The sequence below is a fragment of the Schistocerca nitens genome, chromosome 5 (genome assembly GCF_023898315.1).
Source record: "Schistocerca nitens isolate TAMUIC-IGC-003100 chromosome 5, iqSchNite1.1, whole genome shotgun sequence".
In the NCBI taxonomy this organism is placed as follows: Eukaryota; Metazoa; Arthropoda; class Insecta; order Orthoptera; family Acrididae; genus Schistocerca; species Schistocerca nitens.
The window spans coordinates 356,089,384-356,111,060 of record NC_064618.1 but is presented as its reverse complement, the minus strand read 5'-3'; the positions used below and the strand labels follow the sequence as shown (position 1 = coordinate 356,111,060).

At 37.5% G+C, this 21,677-nt stretch overlaps 1 protein-coding gene across 1 annotated transcript in view; it reads left to right on the top strand.

The window, feature by feature from the left end:
- Window positions 1–21,677, top strand: part of LOC126260454 (dynein axonemal heavy chain 6) — a 1,163,459-nt gene that overhangs the window by 110,268 nt on the left and 1,031,514 nt on the right. The window contains exons 4-5 of the mRNA XM_049957783.1: window positions 787–982; window positions 20,287–20,431. Of these exons, the coding sequence (XP_049813740.1) occupies window positions 787–982; window positions 20,287–20,431 (341 nt within the window). The remainder of the gene's footprint in view (window positions 1–786; window positions 983–20,286; window positions 20,432–21,677) is intronic.

Here is a 21,677-nt window from a genome sequence, read left to right as displayed (position 1 = left end):
ACACTTCATTTTATTATCTTTTATTCACACAACCCAGCACTCATACCAGCTTTTGTACAGATCATTTGTTGTTTCTTATTTTAATCCAGTTTCTCTGGCTTATTTTATCCTCCTCTTATTTCTCTCCCACAGTCAGCACATTTGCTTCTTCTGTTTAAGAATCTTCCAAACCATCTCCTACTCTTCCTCAAAAGGATGGTTTTATTCTTATCTAATTTATACTTTATCTTCTAATCTTTTTCAAACTTTAATTTGTCTCTATGTAGTGTGTTACATGTCCTCACATCAAATCATTTCTTGATCATCCTGGCATACAGTACATTGTATTTCTGGAAAGAACATAGTGATTTTTCCTGTTATTCTTCAGAAGCCGTTTTCTGTTTTCCTTTCATCTTTAGATGGCTTTTACACATTATTATGATGGCTGATGAGATGGTTCCTCACTTCAAGCCATCAGAGATCCCATTACATTATGCCATTAATGACATAATGAGCTGTGTTTCTTGTTCAAAATATGTGTTGCATAATATACATTATTTAGATTGATACTTGATGTGAATTTAATGTCTATGTGAAATTTAACTGAAAATGTGAAATTTGTTTATATATTTGGTGGAGCCACACTCAAGCCCTAAGTTCTGGAACAAAAAGAAATTATATGTTAATATTGCAATGCACAGTAATGACATATCAATCTTACAAAATCTTTGGGAACCTAGTTTTAACTTATTTTTTGCATTTTTTATTACTATGATTCTTATTATTGTTATTGTTACTTTTATTCAGATAAGCTACCTGTACATACAACACAAAGAAAAGAGAAGAAGGAGGTTACTGATATTATGAAACCAACAAGCATGCTAGAAGTAGCTGATCAGAGGTCCTTAATTGAATTGGTACAACGTAATAAGAAGATTGGTTTCCTGTACATGACATATGCTGTACCAAGGTCATCAAAATTTTTCACCCCTTACTGCTTAAGGTGAGAAAATCTTTTTAAAACGGTCTTTGAGAAGATACTGAGTTTTATAAGATTATATGTTGATAGGACAGATTTGATCTACCAGTAAAGCTAATTTGTTTAATAGGCCTAGTTGGTGAAGCATTTTCTAGTAGCATGTAACAGCAAATAGTTTATAATGTTGCCATGGTGTCGCATCCATACCCATAGTACAGGGTAATACTAAGTTAGAGGGCATAGTACTTCCATCCAAGTGAGTTTATTGTAAGTTGTTATAAATGACTTGTGCCTGGAAGTATGATATTTCTCTGGACTAGGTTTGTCCAGCTCGAGTGCCTTCCTGCAGGCAATCGAGTACTTGCAGACAATAGTCAGCAGCATGGGCAAACAGCTGACATGTGGGCAGTCAGGCAGCCAGTCTATAGCGTACAAGACTTTACTGTCCTGGCCTTTGCACCTGCAGGCAGAAGTGGCCAAGTGGTTTTGCAATAGAACTACCTCCTGTGGGGCACATACTAGTTGTGCGTGCTCATAAGCGAACCAATGGGCTCACCAGGAGAGGCACCATTGGACATTTTAATTTTCACTGTCCTAAGTATAGATTTGATGGCTTTCTTAACAAAACATACATGTTTGAATTCCACAGAGCAAAATACAGTGATGTGTGATAAAAGAATGCTGTGTGAAGAGGTGTGGCAATGTGGCCAGTGTTCGTATCCAGTGGGTAGTGCTGTAACAGCCTATTGTAAGTGTCAGGACTGAGAGATAGTGAGAAAATGAAAGCTAGCTCACTCAAATGTTCGATGCTGAGTGTTGATGACATTCCTCTCCTGCACCAAACAATTCAAACTCTTTAAGTCTCTTGGAAATGTTGAGTGTGTGAATAGACTGTACATTATCTTTCTATAAGCTGGCCCTTCAGTTTGTGTTACAGAATCCTCACTGCATTCCACTGAATTATTCATTTTATTCCATGGATGAACATTCATTCATTCATGATTTTCCATACATCCCATAAAAGAAGGATAACTTTAAGAGAGGTGGAATGATTCAAGATATTCATTATCAAAGATAAGAAAACTATAGCAATTTGATCTGTGCGCAGTAACAATAAAATGTCACTATACTGCTTAATGCTATTCATGTTTTTGGTAGCTACATTTAACTTAAAGGTAAGGCTGGGACTTTGAAAAAAGTTGTTGCATCTACAGTTATATTAAGTAGCTGCTGTTTCTCTCCTACCATTAGCTTAACATTTATTTGGTTGCTTTGGAATTTTTAAAGAAACTAGTTGACCTAGAATTGTAAATACAGAGTCGTGTTTACAATACATTACTACTTGTTATGGAGCTTTACAATGAACATTGCTACTTGTCATGTAAACAGTAGAACTTTTCAATCCATGAAATTAGATATTCAGATAATTTTTAGTAAATTCAGTTGTCATTCTGCAGGTTTTCCTAAAAATGCATGTATTTTGGCACCATATAATTCATCATCTCCATAGATCCTTTTTCTTCTCCTTATGGAGTTTCAGTACCCTGTCATTGAGCAACTGAAAAGCAGAAAGCATCAAAAAACTTTTCACTTGATGTTCACAACCATGTTTTACAATACAGTGCCTTTCCTGTGGGCGAAGCACATTGAGAGCATGACACATCTGACACCTCAAAGACTGTAACTACACAGTTTCAACTAGAGCGCATTAGTAATTTTCAAAGCTTTTTGAAGATCAAGTCAGTGGATCCTATGTCCTTGAAGTCTTTCGTCATTATCTCCTGAACGATCAGTTTTGAAGGATTGACAAAGGCCTTAACAATGACATGCTCCCATATTGAAGGAACCATAACTTTTGACACCTTCTTTGTTTCTCTCTCATTGCAAAGTCCCTTCCACTATGACCTGGACATAAAAACTTTTGATGTATTTCTGTAAACTAGTTGCAGCTGACCAGACAGAAATCAAGTGCTGAAACACTCCAGTTACTGTTCTACCCGACACGTGGTCAGACCATATAATTGGTATGTGTTCCACACCTTCGTCAAGCATATTGTAATTGTTCATCAAAATGTTAAGCAGACAGGAAACTATTTCACCTGAGCCTCTCCTTGTCATGGATTCATCCCACAAATTTACTGTAACATTTCCAGTACCAACATCATGAACTGTGAAACATACGATGACAGCTGCATTAAATGAAACAACAAGTTTACTGTTAACAGTCACTGTTTATTAATCTCCACGGTGCATTTCAAAGGTTTAAACCTCCATCATCAGGTGGATTTACATTTGTTAGTTTGACATTTGTGTGTGTATTGTGTTACGATTTTTTGAAGGAACTTGTGGCACTGTCTGGTGGAGAAAACAAAACACTATTTCAGAACATGGTTTTGGGTTTCTTTTGACAAAAAAATTAAACATATATCTAACAGTAAACATAAAATAAGTAAAATACAGTACCTCCAGTGGACACAGGCTCCTTTCACTCTCGTATCACATGTATACTGTCATACTTTGTAAACAAATATGACGTCTGGAAACTATTCGGTGCAAGGATCGTATAGCAGAAGAGAAAACATTATTGCAAAGTACAAAGAATATACATTGTAACAACATCATCATCATTATTATAATTATTATTATTATTTTAAGGAATTGGAGGTGTTTGTTTTGAGGTGTCGAATACATGCATTGGAATAAATGCTTCAGGTGTTATATAGATCCGATTTTGACAAGTTAAAAGAGCTTAAACTTCATACTTGTTTATACAATCAGGTGAAATGTTAAAATAGCTTAAACTTCACACTTGTTTATACAATCAGGTGAAATGTTACAAACTTTAAGTACAATAATCATATTGGGTACAGTGGTGAAATTATACATAAATAACAATTTTGATTGGGATTAATAGATAGATATGAAAGGCTGGAGGCAGAGGGAGAGAAAGTGAAAGTTAAAGGGAAAAAGATGGTGGAAAGAGTGATTTTATGACAGCCAACTTTACATGGCAAGGGGTCTTAAGATTATATCTGTTACATGTAATAATTGCCTAAAGGTTGGGGTAATACATTGGTTAATGCTTTAAAATATGCAGGTGGATGTACAATTTGTGCCAGTAGTTGATGTAATATAGTTTCAAGCTGACAGGGGGCACGAGCTGTTGGTGTGATGATATATATGTGAGTGAGGTCTTGCAGCTGCTCTTGGCAGCTAGTTTTCTGCCTTCTGGTTGGATGTATAGGACGCTGATACTTGTGTTGTTAACATGGTGTTTTGTTTCATGCAGGTGGGTGGCTATTGCTGATATGTTGTATTTTTTGTTTTTTAGTGCTGCCATGTGTTCTTTGAACCTACTCTCAAATGATCTGCCTGACTGGCCTATGTAGAAACAGTCAGAGTCCAAACATTCAATTTTGTACACACTTGAGTGATGAATGAGTTTCGTGTGCTGACGTTGTGGTGTAGCTTCTGCCCAATCTTGTTGTCTGTGATAAAGGATATGCTTATGACTTTTCATTTGAATACATTGGCAGTCTGATATGAAATGTTACGTAGAAAGGGGATTGTATGGAAGATGTTATTTTCTTTTTATTTTTGCCAGTATTGACTGTATGGGGTGCCTACTATGGAGCTTTTATAGCCATTTGCAATAGCTGTTTGTTTTATTATTTCAATTTCTTGATCACATTTGTCTTTGGAGAGTGGTAGTTGAATAGCTCTATTGATAATGCACCGGAATGCTGCCATTTTGTGGGCTGTGGGGTGACAAGAGGAGTTGTGTATTGTAGTGTGTGTTGTGGTAGGCTACCGATAAATTTCAACTGTTAATCAACTGTTATTCTTTATTCTAAAGGTAAAGTCTAGAGCTATCCAAAGCAATCACAAGACAAAAAACAAAAAGAAAATAACATCTTGCATACAATCCCCTTTCTAGGTAACAATTCATATCAGACTGCCAATGTCTTAAAATGAAAAGGCATAAGCATATCCTTTACCACAGACAACAAGATTGGACAGAACCTACCCCCAACGTCAGCACACGCTCAGGTGTGTACAAAATTGATAGTTTGGACTGTGACTGCTCCTACATAAGCCAGACAGGCAGATCATTTGAGAGTAGATTCAAAGAACACATGGCAACACTAATAAACAAAAAATACGACACATCAGCAATAGCCACCCACCTGCACGAAACAAAACAACATGTTAACAACACAAGTATCATCATCCTATACACCCAACCAAAAGGCAGAAAAACTAGACATCCATGAAACACTCCAAATATACAAACAACAAACAAAATAACCTGAGGGTGTGTACGATCTGGGACAACCGGGAGATCCGGGAAAAACCCGGGAATTTTTTCATCCGGGAAAAAAACTGTGAAAAACCCGGGAATTTTTTAGAATTCCAGGACTTTTTCATTGTTTTAGTTTTCAGTTAGATTTTCGTAATTTTGGCTGGTAAGAACCAATATTCTAACAAATGATATTACTGTTTGCTGGTACTGCAGAATAATACTGCAACAGTAAGATACGAACGAGAGGAAAAAAATAAAATAAAACTTCAGTTACAAAGGGAATGTGCCATATACAACAGCAAAACACAGTGCTCATACAAGCGACTGACAACAGCAAAATGTGTCAAAGGCTTTAGCAAGACTATGCATTGCTTCAGAATAACAAATTACCTCTGATGAGTGCGACGCCTTAACTGTTTGTATTAGATTCCTTTGAGCAGTTGTGAGCGGGCTCCTGCATGTGCACAGTTAAGTTGTGTATGAGTAGTATCTTCTCCTGCATCTGGCTATGGAAATGTGGTTGTTAGCTGTATAAGTAGTAGCATCAAAAGCAGCCAGATGCTACATGGAAAAATTTTACTGGCGCGCCCAAGCTGCCAGATTCACTCATGTGCAACAGGCCCAGATGTATGGGGCAGTAGAGGGGAGGGGCAAACCAGGGTGTCTGCCAAGGGCAGCAATCTCAGGGTGCGGGGGAGGGGGGGGGGCGCCAAATTCATATTCCTGAGGAACAAACCTTGTTTCACAAAGTGAGTAGCATCCAGCACAAGTTGGTCTATCGATTATTCATATGATTTTGAAACACATCCCTGTTGGTTTTTGAACATTTTTGGACACATTCTGAGTTGATTTCTGAATGTATCATAAGGTGATTTTTGGATGCATGCATAGTGTAGGTGATGTCTGCCAGGGGAATCCCTGTCACATCTAGAAGTAAACTTCCCTGCAGAGAAAAGGGGACGGGGCCATACGAGCTGAGCAGAATAAAGCTGAACGGGTAAATGCCAATGTTTGTTTGTGTGGTTGACTGGGTTTGCAAATGATCAGCGTTGTTACAGTTACTAGCGAAAGCCATAGATTCAGACTACCAGAGTGGAAATAAATGACTAACAGTTAAGAAAGATTACTTGTTATCTTCTTGGTGTATCCAAGAAAATGAAATTTTTATAGAAAGGTTTTGCCCAGACCGCTACATTAGTAAGGGCCAGTTGCACAGTCCCCGGCCAGCAGGCCGTAAGTTCTATTCCGAGAGTAGTGCGGAAAACACTTTGTGCGAACACGTAATAACGCCTAACCGGAGAATGAATGCGGGATAACTAAATCGGTGATTGTAGCAGGATTAGTGAAGTTAACTGGAGAAGAAGTTTTGACACTGGCAGGAATAGTTACAGAATTACTAATGACAAGAGTGTTTGTTAGAATGAGGAAGGAGAAGATGAGAATCTGGTGCATATGAATGAAATGTGAAACTATTTCCTAGCAAAGATTTTTGCTTGTACTAGGCCTAATAGGCATCTGATAGTGGTTCTTTGTGAATTATATTCTGTCGTGTGGTAAAAATTACCATTTGCTCCAAGACAAGTCTCGTTTATTTGGGGTGTATTACAATTGCTGCAATATTAGACAGGCCTGTTTTGTTTTATCTGGCAGACAGTGACAAAATACGCATAATCAGCTCCAGAAACAACACCAGTCTTGGGTACTATTTGTATTAACAGCTTTTTCAGTATTAGACAACGAAATTTCGTTTTTTCATATAGCAAAAGGTTTGAGGAACTTCGATGAGATAATAGATTCTTTTGCAGAAAGGAAAGCACACTATGTAAAGCCATAGCATGATTAGAGAGAGAGAGAGAGAGAGAAAAAACTAGGACTTAAGAATTGGAGAAATGTGTACTGCGTCTTACTTGTCTCTTGTCTTTACTGATTTTATGTATTCTGTATTTAATTTTATGTCACACAAAACATCAGGTTATTAGCTAATAGGCAATAAAGAGTGCAAATGTTCTGAAGAGTTCTTGTTCTCCTGGCCGGCAGTGTGAAGTGGCGTGACACTGCACTTAGGCACACTAAAGACCAAATAACATGTCTTACATTTCTTCGAAGACACATGTTTTACGTATCAGACTCTGCAGAAAGATATGCGCTGCAAAATAAACATTTTTTGAAAAGTCAATTTAATTTTTGGTGTCCTACCTCAAACGCTGGAGGAAGGGGGAGGGAGGACGCCACTATTTAGTATTGCCCCGGTTCGGAAATATCGTAGAACTGTAACAGAGCACTCTTGAGTTGTAATGGGGAGGAGGGTAGTCTCCATGTGACCCGTGTCTACGTTTAGTGAGTTTGTTGTTTCCTCTTCATGTATTGCTCTCACGTCAAATGAAAACAAAAATAGTTCAGATGGCTCTAAGCACTATGGGACTTAAAATCTGAGGTTATCAGTCCCATAGACTTAGAACTACTTAAACCTAACCAGTCTAAGGACATCACACACCTCCATGCCTGAGGCAGGATTAGAACCTACGACCGTAACAGCAGCGTGGTTCCAGACTGAACCGCCTAGAACCGCTTGGCCACAGCGGCCTGCTCAAATGAAAACAAAATGAACTTCTGTGGCTGGGAGCTCTCAAGTGAATTAAAATACATTCACATAATTACGGAAGGCTAAAATAAGTTATTAGTTTCAGATTTTATTTCATTTCCACCTTGCTAACAGTCAAACATTAGTCGCCTTGCAGAACAATGAAGTCCTTTAACGTTTTACACGTACAATCATACGGGCTACCTGCGTCATTGTAGCTGCGCAAGTGTGGTGACGCCTGTTATTTGGCACTCTCTGGCAACTGATGAAATGAACTTATTTCTAACAGGCTGCTGGGAAATAGTGAGAATGGTGGTTGGAAAAGCGTTACTTTCAAAGTAAATTTCCTTTTACACAAGATGAACTATGTGCAAGAATGTATGATGAATTTCTTATCACAGAGCGTTTGACTCTCATTTAAAAATCAGCTCTGTGAGGATGATCATTTGAGAATTTGTAGCCCAGATAATCAGCCTTTTATGTTGTTATTAAAAAATTTTCTGGCACATTTGTGTGATGTATATTAAAGTGTAATATTATATATGAAAGCTTAAATTCTCTTGCAACCGATTAATCTTCGAGACCAATATTACATGTGAAAGCTTTGCTTTTCTTGTAGCAACACTATATGTATTATTTTAAACCATTAACTTTTCCTATTTATGTGGTTGCGCTACGTAACAGTGATGTTGCTATTGGCTGACTACATCATGTGTCCTATACTCTAAATATCTACCGTCATTGGCTGGCGAGATCGCATGACACGAGCTATGACTGGCTTACAAAAGTGCACTGCAATCTCAATTTCAATGCTTCAGAAAGTAACATGCAGTGTTTCGTGGAATTCGAATTTATATTTTCATAATACGAAAATATGCAGCGTATATGTTGATGCACATCACAAATATTTCCAAAACATGTTTTTTCTCCCGTTTATAAGACCATAATGATTCAATGGTTGATAAGTTTTACAGTTCTGAGGAAAAGTATACCGTCGCTTAACACGGGAAAAGTGTATTTTCACCCGGGAGAAAGTGTATTTTTAACCAGGAAATAGCCAGGAATTTTTTTTTCGTCATCCACGTATACACCCTGAACCTGAATCCATATTAAATGACAAAAATGACAATATTTACAATAGTATCATCTCTGTTTTCAGGAACTGCTTACATCATTAAAATTGCACACACACACACACACACACACACACACACACACACACACACACACACACACACACACACACACACTCCTTAATATTTACCATTAATATTTAGTTATGTTACCATGATAGCTGCCAAGAGCAGCTGCAAGACCTCATTTACATATATATCATCACACTAGCAGCTTGTGCCTCTGTCAGCTTGAAACTATACGTACATCAACTACTGGCACAAATTGTACATCCACCTGCATATTTTAAAGCATTAACCAATGTATTACCCCAACCTTTAGGCAGTTATTACATGTAACAGATATAATCTTAAGACCCTCTTGCCATGTAAAGTTCGCTGTCATAAAATCACTCTTTCCATCATCTCTTTCCCTCTCACTTTCTCTCCCTCTGTCTCCAGCCTTTTATATCTATCTATTAATCCCAATCAAAATTGTTATTTATGTATAATTTTACCACTGTACCCAATATGATTATTGTACTTAAAGTTTGTAACATTTCACATGATTGTATAAACAAGTATGAAGTTTAAGCTATTTTAACATTTCACCTGATTGTGTAAACGATTATGAATTTTAAGCTATTTTGTTGTTGTTGTTGTGGTCTTCAGTCCAGAGACTGGTTTGATGCAGCTCTCCATGCTACTCTATCCTGTGCAAGCTTCTTCATCTCCCAGTACCTACAGCAGCCTACATGTTTCTGAATCTGTTTAGTGTACTTATCTGTTGGTCTCCCTCTATGATTTTTACCATCCACCCAGCCCTCCAATACTAAATTGGTGATTCCTTGATGCCTCAGAATATGCCCTACCAACCGATCCCTTCTTCTAGTCAAGTTGCACCACAAATTTCTCTTCTCTCCAATTTTATTCAATACCTCCACATTAGTTTGTGATCTACCCATCTAATCTTCAGCATTCTTTTGTAGCACCAGATTTTGAAAGCTTCTATTCTCTTTTTGTCTAAACTATTTATTGTCCACGTTTCACTTCCATACAAGGCTACACTCCATACAAATACTTTCGGAAACGACTTCCTGACATTTAAATCTAAACTCGATGTTAACAAATTTCTCTTCTTCAGAAACACTTTCCTTGCCATTGCCAGTCTACATTTTATATCCTCTCTACTTCGACCATCATCAGTTATTTTGCTCCCCAAATACCAAAACTCCTTTACTACTTTAAGTGTCTTATTTCCTAATCTAATTCCAGCAGCATCACCCAATTTAATTCGACTACATTCCATTATCCTCGTGTTGCTTTTGTTGATTTTCATCTTATATTCTCCTTTCAAGACATTGCCCATTCCGTTCAACTGCTCTTCCAGGTCCTTTGCTGTCTCTGACAAAATTACAATGTCATCATTGAACCTCAAAGTTTTTATTTCTTCTCCAGGGCTTTTAATACCTACTCCGTATTTTTCTTTTGTTTCCTTTAGTGCTTGCTCAATATACAGATTGAATAACATCGGGGATAGGCTACAATCCTGTCTCACTCCCTTCCCAACCACTGCTTCCCTTTCATGCCCCTCGACTCTTATAACTGCCATCTGGTTTCTGTACGTATAGTAAATAGCCTTTCGCTCCCTGTATTTTACCCCTGCCACCTTCAGAATTTGAAAGAGAGTATTCCACTTAACATTGTCAAAACTTTCTCTAAGTCTACAAATGCTAGAAACATAGGTTTGCCTTTCCTTAATCTATTTTCTAAGATAAGTCGTTGGGTCAGTATTGCCTCACGTGTTCCAACATTTCTACAGTATCCAAACTGATCTTCCCCAAGGTTGGCTTCTACCAGTTTTTCCATTCATCTTTAAAGAATTCGTGTTAGTATTTTGCAGCCGTGACGTATTAAAGTGATAGTTCGCTAATTTTCACATCTGTTAACACCTGCTTTCTTTGGGATTGGAATTATTATATTCTTCTTGAAGTCTGAGGGTATTTCGCCTGTCTCACATCTTGCTCACCAGATGGTAGAGTTTTGTCAGGATTGGCTCTCCCAAGGTTGTCAGTAGTTCTAATGGAATGTTGTCTACTCCCGGGGCCTTGTTTCGACTTAGATCTTTCAATGCTCTGTCAAACTCTTCACGCAGTATCATAGCTCCCATTTCATCTTCATCTACATTCTCTTCCATTTCTATAATACTGTGCTCAAGAACATTGCCTTTGTATAGGCCCTCTATATACTCCTTCCACTTTTCTGCTTTCCCTTCTTTGCTAAGTACTGGGTTTTTATCTGTGGTCTTGGTATTCATGCAAGTCGTCCTCTTTTCTCCAAAGGTCTCTTTAATTTTCCTTTAGGCAGTATCTATCTTTCCCTTAGTGATATGTGCCCCTACATCCTTACATTTGTCCTCTAGCCATCCCTGCTTAGCCATTTTGCACTTCCTGTCGATCTCATTTTTGAGATGTTTGTATTCCTTTTTGCCTGCTTCATTTACTGCATTTTTGTATTTTCTCCTTTCTTCAATTAAATTCAATATCTCTTCTGTTACCCAAGGGTTTCTATTAGGCCTTGTCTTTTTTACCTACCTGATCCTCTGCTGTCTTCTCTATTTCATCTCTCAAAGCTACCCATTCTTATTCTACTATATTTCTTTCACCCATTCTTGCCAATTGTTCCCTAATGCCCTCGCTGAAAGTCTCTACAACCTTTGGTTCTTTCAGTTTATCCAGGTCCCATCTCCTTAAATTCCCACCTCTTTGCTGTTTCTTCACTTTCAATCTGCAGTTCATAACCAATAGATTGTGGTCAGAATACACATCTGCCCCAGGAAATGTCTTACGATTGAAAACCTGGTTCCTAAATCTCTGTCTTACCATTATATAATCTGTCTGATACCTTCCAGTATCTCCAGGCTTCTTATATGTATACAACCTTCTTTTATGATTCTTGAACCAAGTGTTAGCTATGATTAAGTTATGCTCTGTGCAAAACTCTACCAAGCGGCTTCTTCTTTCATTCCTTGCCCCAATTCCATATTCACCTACCACGATTCCTTCTCTTCTTTTTCCTACTGTCCAGTTCCAGTCACCCATGACTATTAAAGTTTTGTCTCCCTTCACTATCTGAATAATTTCTTTTATCTCATCATACATTTCATCAATTGCTTCGTCATCTGCGGAGCTAGTTGGCATATAAACTTGTACTATTGTGGTAAGTATGGGCTTCATATCTGTCTTGGCCAGAATAATGCTGTCACTGTGCTGTTTGTAGTAGCTTACCCGCATTCCTATTTTCCTATTCATTATTAAACCTACTCCTACATTACCCCTATTTCATTTTGTATTTATAATCCTGTATTTACCTGACCAGAAGTCTTGTTCCTCCTGCCTCTGAACTTCACTGATTCCCATTATATCTAACTTTAACCTATCCACTTCCCTTTTTAAATTTTCTAACCTACCTGCCTGATTAAGGGATCTGACATTCCATGCTCCGATCCATAGAACATCAGTTTTCTTTCTCCTGATAACAACGTCCTCCAGAGTAGTCCCCACCTGAATGTGGGACTATTTTAACTCCAGAATATTTTACCCAAGAGGACACCATCATCAATTATCCATACAGAAAAACTGCATGCCCTCGGGAAAAAATTACGGCCGTAGTTTCCCTTTGCTTTCAAGCGTTCGCATTACAAGCACAGCAAGGCCGTTTTGGCTAGTGTTACAAGGCCAGATCAGTTAATCATCCAGACTGTTTCCCCTGCAACTACTGAAAAGGCTGCTGCCCCTCTTCAAGAACCACACGTTAGCTGGCCTCTCAACAGATACCTCTCCGTTGTGGTTGCACCTATAGTACGGCTATTTTAACTTGTCAAAATCAGATTTATATACCACCTGAAGTATTTATTCCAATTCATGTATTCGATACCTCAAAACAAACATCTCCAAATCGTTAAAAAAATGTGTATTTTGTTATTATATGAGAATGAAAGGAACCTGTGTCCACTGGATGTACTCTATTTTACTTATTTTATATTGACTGTTAGATATATGTTTAATTTTTTGTCAAAAGAAACCCAAAACCATGTTCTGCCATGTTCTGAAATAGTGTTTTGTTTTTTCCACTAGACAGTGCCACAAGTTTCTCCAAAAAATCGTAACACAACAACACAAAAAATGGTCTAAAATGGAAGAAAACGTAAAATGTGGAAAATAACATTTTAAGCTATAAAAGTTATGTATAGGAGACCCCCTTGCATTTTTGCATGTTATGTATGATATATGCATAGAACAGGCATCAGAAGACTTGTCAGGGACTTGTCTATTACTTAATAAAGGTTTATTATCTAATGAAAACCACTTATATAACTGGAACGGATAACTGTCTGGGAAGTAGGAACATTTTACTCAATTTCATATGTCATAATCGATGTTTTTGAAAGCCTGCAGCTGTCATTCATTATTTAACTATTAAAACACTGCGCTAGTTACATATTCTTTCATGTTTCGCATGACGTATTTCGGGAATTTTTTGCTGTCAAATGCAAATGTGAATGTCAGTATTTTGTATGCTGTTCGAATATGTGTTTTTCTGCGTCTCTTGCACTGTTGTCATCTTTTTGAGGTTATCAGGTACTGTACCTCATCAGTTCTGTAGAAATTTACACACACACACACACACACACACACACACACACACACACACACAAACTATCACTCACATTGTTTGTTTGTGTAACATCACAAAAAATACATTGTGAATACTGCACTTGACAGTGAGGATAAATTCTTGAAACAGCATGAATAAAACATGTAACCGGCTCTATATTTAAACTAAAAAACATTTGAGCCAGGCAAAGTGACTGACTGTGTCAACTAGCGCTCCACTTGGCCATACGCCGAAAGACGCTCAATATGGTTCGACAAAGGTGTCACAATGATCACAACAATCACGAAACTGTGTTTGCGCAGTAGATACAGTTTGTAAATGGTTGTGATTGGTGAGTATATCTTCATTTGAATGAACCTAGTTACTCACAAAAGCCACCACGCCAAGTAGAGCTTGGCAGTGGCAGGAGATATGGCAACAATTGTTCCAACTTTACACGTTTACCGGTTCAGATCTGCTGAGTAGAGTGCATTGGTGTCAATAAACTTAACCAAATAAATATTTGTAAACACTACTGGATGGCCAACATCATGCCAGCATCATTTTTTCTCCACAAACATTTTTTCATAATGTGTAAATTGCAGGAAAATTATAAATAAGTTGACGCAAAATCAGGTGGAAATCAACCTTGGGGCATATGAAATTTGGCAGGACTGATAAAAAATGTCATAAATGGTGGTAAAATGTTAATTTTGGGAATGTAAAAGTGGGGTTATGCTGTATGTGCATTGTCATTTTAGTATAAGAGTCCCTAGTTTTTTGCAGAGGCTTCTGCAAGATGTTTGGTTACCAATTTTTCATGTTATCCTTACTGCACACTTCTATGATGTAAATACTTTTTTGATCAGATCAAGAAACGAAGAGAGATTACTTAGTGTAAAACAAGCAGAACAGAGCTTTTTGTACTTGTACAGCCACAATTTAGTATTCATCTATATGCCTGAGAATTTTGCATGCAGAGCTTTGTCCAGTTGTGTCCATTGCTCTCCACTTCTGGTATATTTAAGTTATTTTGATTTATGTGGAATTGCATAATATGAGTGTTAGTAATAGTAAAAGTTAAATTCTTTACCATAAACCAGTTTTCTGACCCTCACATATTGGCTGCCCTGCAAAGCAGGTCGATAAGGGATACCGTTGTACAGGGCAGTCTGTAACACAGAGGGTGGGGTTACAAAACACTTGATTGCCTGTATCTCTGCTCCTGTTGGAAGTAGAAGGCTATAAACCCCAACTGTGCTGATTCTCATGAAATTTGCTGTTTGTGTGCCAAATTTGTCTGGAATTTATCCACGGCTTGGAAGGAGACCCCATACATACATACAGACGTACATACATACTTTCTGCTTTATGTATGTAGACCATCTTTTTGCAAGCAGTATCGCTTGTGCATGCATTTGACAAATGAATTGAACTCATCTCCTATTCCACTCTCTGTGTGTCAACTCTTCCTGCCGTGGTCTCCCTGTCCACCTCATCCCTGCTCTATCTGGTCTATCTCTTCCTTGCTCTCTCTTTGTCTCTCGATCTCCTTCTCCCCTCTCTTTGTTCATCACCTCTGCCCCCTCTCTTGGACTATATCTTTCTATCCCTTCCCTCTGTCCATACCCTACTCCCCCTCTTTTTACCCATCTTGTCCTCACCTTCTCTTTAAAATTTTCAGCACGTCTACTTGAGATACTGGGTTCATCCAGTATCTGGTTTTATTCAAATATTTTTAAAAATAGCCCCTTAAGCCTCTATGTTTGCTATTGAATGGAGCTGGGTTGAGTACCTCATGTCTGAGCCTCTCTTGTACAGCCTTAGACCAATATTTATCCAGAAAGGCTCTCTCAAACTGTTCATAGTAGTGGCAATATTCCGCCATGTCCTTAGCCCATAGCAGAATGTCACCCTGTGTGTATCCAACAGCAAATCTAATTTTCTGGACTTCAGTCCAAGTACAAAGTAAAAATTTCAGAATGCTCTGATAAAGACCATGGGATTTGCTCTTTTCCCTTCAGAGGTAGATACCAGAAATTGTCGATGCCTAAGTAATCCCTCATCTGAAAGTAATGTTGACAAACATGCCATGCTGTCAGTGACAGGGCTGTTTATGTTCACTTGTGTCGTAGCGCATGGCAACTGCGCTTGCTCAACAGTTTCAGCTGCTGGCAAGTGTTGTTGCATTCTGCAACATTTGCTATTTTCTTTGACGGGCAAGCCCCGTATTATGGGTAACCAGTGAAAGTACGTAACTCTTCTAAAAAGATGGGTTTATTTCTGTCAAATATTGTTTTCAAATGTCAGTAGTTTTAGCAATACTGCCTCATAACCTTTCCTCTGCTTCCTTTCATCCTAAATCTATGTTAACTAGAAGTTGATCATCTTTCTCTATTAGTGCTTCAACTAGAGTATCTACATAAATTTTGCACTCTGTCACTACCTTTTCAGCAAGGGTGCTGCCCTTATCCAGCATCCTGGCTTCAACTTTTTCAGTTATTTCCTTTATATCTGTACATATCTTAACTCTCTGTTTTTTGGCAAATTTTGACTCTAAGTTTAATTGGTCTACTTGTATAGCTAAGTTTTTCCATATGTCTTGCAGCTCACTTACTGCACCAGTCAAATTTTTTACTGTCCCAACCACTTGGGGTTGCATCTCCTGAATTAGAGAATATACTTCACTAAGGTTTAGTAACTCACCTGCCAGTTGTTCCAGTTTATCGTCTACAGATAATACTTTTTCCTTTAACATATTCATTGCAGGGCATGTTATTATTTTACCTAGCTTGGTCAACTTCCTGGTTAGTTCGTCAGATAATTCAGTGCACATAGTTTTGCTCACCTCACTGAACTATTGACTAATACTGTCCTTGAAATCATTAAATGCCTTGTTTTGCTGTATATTTTCCTGATGCTTTATGAACTGCTGTGTCATACCTTTAAGTTGTTGTGTTACACATTGCTGAAATTCCTGTTGTTTTGTAAACTGTTGTGTTATTAGTTGCATGAGTTGTGTCAAATTGTGGGTGTCACTAGTATTTACATTGCTTTTACGAACTGTTTTCTGCTCTTGCGTTCATGACGTTGTGAGCAAATAATCAAAGAAATTTTCGCTGTCGTGCACTTCAGTTTCAGTATTTGAGCATCATAAAAGTGACATCATGGTTAGTTTTATATCAGTTGTCATCATTTATTGATAGTGGGACATTAACCTCATTGTTTTTGTAGCCATTGGCCAGTTCACGAGTTGGCGCGTTACTTTCAACTGTTGCCAAGCTCGGATTTCCAACGTCTTGGTATATTGCATTTTGTAATGAATGTTCAACAATGGCCATTTCCTCTGACTCCATTGTGAATAGTGTTTAACAAAATTAAGAATAAAAGTTTTTCAAAAATGAAATTTTTTCTGTATCGGTACCTTTCAATTAAAGTATTTTTATGTGCATATTCACTAATAAACCTGATTATGATCTGACACAGTCGTATAGAATTTGATGGTTTATCTTGCACTTTAATGTTGACTTTATACAAATTTTCATCTTTTCTTTAGAAATGCATTTTCCATAAAGGATATTAATTGGAAAGAAAAGAGATTATCTACTGCCAGAGAGACGGCACCAAGCACCGCCATACAAGCATGCAGCCTAGCAGCTTCCTACCCTTACCTGAAACCAGCATTCCTGGCGCATCTCGTTTGTAGGCAGAATTTAATTTTAATTTGCTCCTTCAACGTTATTCTTATTCCCGCTCTCACAGACATGTAAGAAATACAATAAAAGTCTCATTAGTTTCTTGTAACAAAAAAGGGATCATTTATCTCAAAAAATTTTTATCTCAACAACTGAAAGTTCTGTTCATATTCTGCTCGGCGCCGACCTTTAAATGGTCACCATTGAATAGTGGCATAATGTGTGAGTGGATGGGCAAATTAATTGAAACTGATTAATAATTGCTACTCGAATAATTAAAAAAAGTAATTGGAAAGAATAATTGAAAGACAGTGGAAGGTACACATATCCTGGGTGAACTTTAACTTATGCTAATATCAACAGACCTTCAATGTCAAAATACTGAGTGTGAGATCTTAATGTGTCACAGAGTGGCTAGGTCACGTATTATTTCTGTCATCATCCAGCCCCAGTTATTTGTCCCTTTTCTAACAGCTTCCTTACTGGTATTTTATCCATGATATTATTTAATTATCCCACTGTATCTCGCTGGGATTTTATTATGAGCTTTTATGAACCTCACCTTCTTGGGGTTGCTTTATGTTTCCTGTGGTGAGATCAAACTTAGTTTTCCAGTTTATTGATCTTCTTCCATAAATTGTGAAAATCGTCTTTGGTATAACATTAATGCAAGGACACTGATGACCTAGCTATTTAGCACCCTCCACCATAAATCATCATCATCATCATCATCATCATCCACTGCTCACACAAATTATCTTGCTGCTTTGAACTTCCTGATGCAGGATTCTCAGCATGGGCAAAATGATGAACAGACGCGTGTAATTGATGTAAATGTATATATGAATAAACTTCCCTTCCTAAAAAATTTTATTACACTTTTTAATATAGAGTTTGAATACACATTTTGAAACAATACTGGCACAGCGGAGCTAGTCATACGTCCGCCTGCTACCACTTATAGAAATGAACAGGTGAAGATACAGAAATTAATCAATTGAAGAGCATGTCTCTTCTCTCTCTCTCTTATTATTATTATTATTATTATTATTATTATTATTACTATTAAAACATTATCTCTGGTGCAAAGCAATTTGTTAATTGACATTTGGCTTTACATGTACAAAAAGAAAACAAAAAACAATGAAAGGGGGGGGGGGGGGGGGGGGAATAATCCATTACAAGCAGTGAAATTGCAAATTTCTGTGAGGCACCAATAGTTGACATGTGGGATCTGGTGGACCCATTGAAGCTTACTCACTGAGCCATGACTCTAGCAGCTCAGTACTGTGACTGCGCTTTGCTACCATAACATACTCTGTTGTTGCATATTTCGTAATAACTCTTTGTATGTTTGGAGGAATAAAAGTTAAGTAAATTTTCTTTTTGCTGTGTTACTTATTCACTTATCATTTCTACTACTGTCCAGCTTTCCTACAATGACAGTTAATGCACCACTCTCTGGCCCACCGCTTATTACCATTGTGTACAAAGTTATACACAACATTTGGCAATGAGGATGGGATGGACCTCTCTTCCTGGTGTGCTGTCCCACATGCTGCCTCAAGTCCCTCTGTGGTCATTGAGATGCCTCTGTCTTAGTTTGCTACTCCACCTCCGGATGTGGGTGCCTGCCCTCTGTGCAGTTTTTCAACTGGTATTCCTGCGCAGGCTCAGTGCATATGCCAGGCCATGGGCAGTAGCTTGTGTCATCAGCTTCAGTTTCAGCTCCTGTTTCCTCATTGTGACTTGAATCCAGCCCCCCCCCCCCCCCCTGCCCACCCCATCATTGTTTGCTCATCTATACTACATGAAGACAGTAAGGAAGTTTGTGGTGGTGGTGGTTGGAGGATTAGAGCAAACCCTATATGGAGCCACCACTTTCATTCCTCTTCGCTTCTAACTTGCATACAACTCTACCACTATTATTTTACACAGTAGTTTCCGACACCCATGTCTACATCTTCAAATCAAAGCACATTTCTTCTCCTACCTTACTGCATACTAAAATCCTGCAGAAAACAGTTGACTACTACAAAAGACAGATGATTTAGTGTGGCAACCCTGTCTATTTGTTAAAACCAGCTGTTGTAAAGTGAGGATTATATTGAAATAAGAACAAGTGTGAACAGCACCATAATGTCCTACACTGACTTGAATTCCAAAGATCCGTGAAAAGAAACTTTTAAGTAGCCAGACTGCAGCAAAACTCATTAAAAAATAGAGTGGTTGTAGTCAAATGCCCTAGCAACTTTTTTTACTGTTTTTGTGGGCTAAAAGTTTGTGATACAAGAATTTAAAATTTGCCTTCTCAAAACTAAATGTTGTGTCTGTGTAATGGCGACAAGGCACTTCTGCTTTTTGATGAATTTTCTCAAAATGTATTTTATTTCTTGCCAATATTGTGAATGATAGAATGCTATTAACCATATAGTGGAGATATGGAGTTGTAGATAGGCACAACAAAGGAACTGTCAGACAGTTTTCTGCCAGCTGTTCATTCTTTGTCCCATGAAGACTGATGTTACAGTGCAGTTCATGTGTATATGCACAAAGTGAACAAATATTCAAAACAATTAAATTGTACCAAAACTGGAAACTATTAATAGTGTAACAAGAAAGCGCTACAATATGCAAATTATGTGTGTAAGAGAATGGAAGCAAAATACATGAAAGGTTCCGAGATAATAGTTGATGTACCAGAAGCCCTTCTTGCAGCTTCCGCTTTTATCTATGAGATTGTCTGCCTGTATGTATTTTAGTTGTTTTTCTGTTTCTGATAAGATTGGTTCTTGCTGTTAAATTTTTGCTATCTGTGCTTTCTATTTGAGTGTTCTTGTGTTATCTGGATTTTGTGTTTGTTATTAATTTCAAGAATGCTGTGTGCACAGATATGTAGTGTAGTCACTAGATAAATATGGAAAAGTTAAATTGTCTGTTCAGAGAATGAGATGATAACTTCCATTCCTTAAACATTTCAGAGTGGTTCCATACAAAAATATTGATAAGCAGAATTTTCTGACAATAAGTTCCGAAGGAGTGACCCAATTTTATCCTGGTGATATGGTATTTACTAGTCTTCAGCAGTGGGAATATGAGTATGACAGATATTGTAACTTGATATTAGTAAGTATTAGTGGCATTAATGCTGATTCAATTCACAGAAATGGTAAACAGTGACACATTTTTCATTGTTTAAATACATTGTCATTGCAACTTTTGTAATACCATTGTTATTCTGAAGTATGTTTGGACTTTTATATATTGTTATTTTATATTGCTTTTGTTGTTTATTCTTATGTATTTTAAAGAACGATATGAAAATTATAGATTACTACACCCACATAGAGGAGGCATTTAGTAGTTGACAGGCACATTGAAACAATATTGCTAGAAATTTTCAGCTTTTGGACTACTCCAATGTCTAGGCAATATCTTGAAAGGAGAAATAATTGTGGATGAGGGTATAGTTCGTTTGATGACCTGGAAGAAGCTAGTAGGTTTGCAGTCAGTAGTCAGGCATGGGCGTCAAGGCCATGGGCATTGGAAATGTTAGTGTAGATAGAGGTATGGTTACCATAGTGCTTCATCATTGGTAGCGATTTGTTGCCTTCAGGCATACCTGTTTTCCATCATTTGAAAATCACCAATCTAACACTACATTGCATGCACAATAAGTATGCCAGTTTGAATTTTCAGATACAAAATAGGAGAATTACGTTTTGTTGTGAGTTGCTAAAAGATACTCCAAGACACTTTTATGTGTCTTGTTGTTACACAATATGGCACACCAAGGAATTTTGTATTAAGGAACAAAAGTTAAATAAAAATGAAACACAACATAAGGTGGCATGAGATGATGACAATTAGTTCATCAATCCATGATATGAATGATTTAGCTACTTATGATATATTCAGTAGTATGTAATTAGAACTCTAGAGGCTCTGAAAAATTTATTTAGATGTATATACTAATATTTATTTCATTCATATAATTATGCAGTCATCAGATAATAATCATGTGCAATTTTTATAACTTGGTTTGAAGCTTGATTACTGTATTTATGGATTTTCTCAAGCTTATTAGTTATGTAGGTGTATAGGAATCTAGTGTCACAACATATCAATTATTTTATGCAGTGATGCACAGTGCTACTCTTAAGGCAGCTAGTTTACAGCTGTGTTATTTGATGCTCGCAGACATGTTTCACGTGTAAGTCTGCAGGTTGTCGTGGCCGTTGTCACTGAAGTTAAAATCTTCTGGTTACTAGGCCGTGTCATATTTCTTCTAAAATGATTGGCGTTTCGACCCCTTTATTGGGATCTTCTTCAGTATCTTGCAGTGTCCACCACTGCTAGGACAGTGTTCTAG